An 866-nucleotide genomic window follows, 5' to 3' on the forward strand; every position below is an offset into this window, starting at 1 on the left:
TATTTTCAGTGGAGCACTCGTCTGTAAGCTTGGCCATGCTGATTGGGGGTGCCCGTCTGACTGTGCACGTGACTACATAAGCTCTAGGTATACCTGTACTATAGGGTTACTATACCAATATACTGTATCAAGCACTCTGGATACAACACCACTATTGTTCATAGGTTTGCGGTCTGCGGGTAGAAAGCGGTCCTACTTACTGCACATGGACACATACCGTCAAGATGCCATCCACGTGCTATTGATACCAAACAACCCCCATGGCCCATGGGACTATTGACCAGGACATCCTGATGAACGTATGCTTCGCTCTTGCCTGTGGGGAGTCTATGTCATACAACACACCTGTAGTTCATAGCTATGCGGTCTGCGGCCTGGAAGCGGTCGTTCTTATTGGACATGGACACGGATTTTGTATGGGCGTACACGTGGACGCCAAACACTCGTGCCACGTGCGCAATGTCCTCGTGTACACCGTCGGTGTAGATGCCCACCATTTGCAAATCCAGACCCTGCGAGAATACAACGAGAATACAACGAGACGGAATGTGTGCGAAAGTGAGAAGGCGCAGATGATCATTTTGGGACTGTACGGTGCGTACAGTATGAGGAGTTTTGATGGCAGATGTGTATGTCTATGTGTGTGCACACAAAGGTAACGGGATGAGGGTGGTTGGGTTGTGTGTAGATGTGCATCTCCTGTCCTGCTCAAATGTGCGCACAGATAACGATCTTATGCACACACATGCAGCTTACGCTGAGATCATTCGTGCACACGTGCGCAAACAAGCAGAGATGTATCCGTGGTGTAAGAAACACACTTCATGCATATATACGCACGGTTCTGGAAGTCGATATATAAATAC

The 866-nt window shown here is 48.6% G+C and overlaps 1 protein-coding gene across 1 annotated transcript; it reads right to left on the reverse strand.

The window, feature by feature from the left end:
• Positions 1-343: 343 nt before the first annotated feature.
• Positions 344-497, reverse strand: SARC_15530 (hypothetical protein; the record flags this gene model as incomplete). Its single annotated transcript, XM_014290354.1, has 1 exon — positions 344-497. A coding segment is annotated over one exon (154 nt), but the record flags the coding sequence as incomplete, so codon positions are not given.
• Between the last annotated feature and the right edge of the window lie 369 nt (positions 498-866).

Source organism: Sphaeroforma arctica (assembly GCF_001186125.1).
Source record: "Sphaeroforma arctica JP610 unplaced genomic scaffold supercont1.6257, whole genome shotgun sequence".
Taxonomy (NCBI): Eukaryota; class Ichthyosporea; order Ichthyophonida; genus Sphaeroforma; species Sphaeroforma arctica.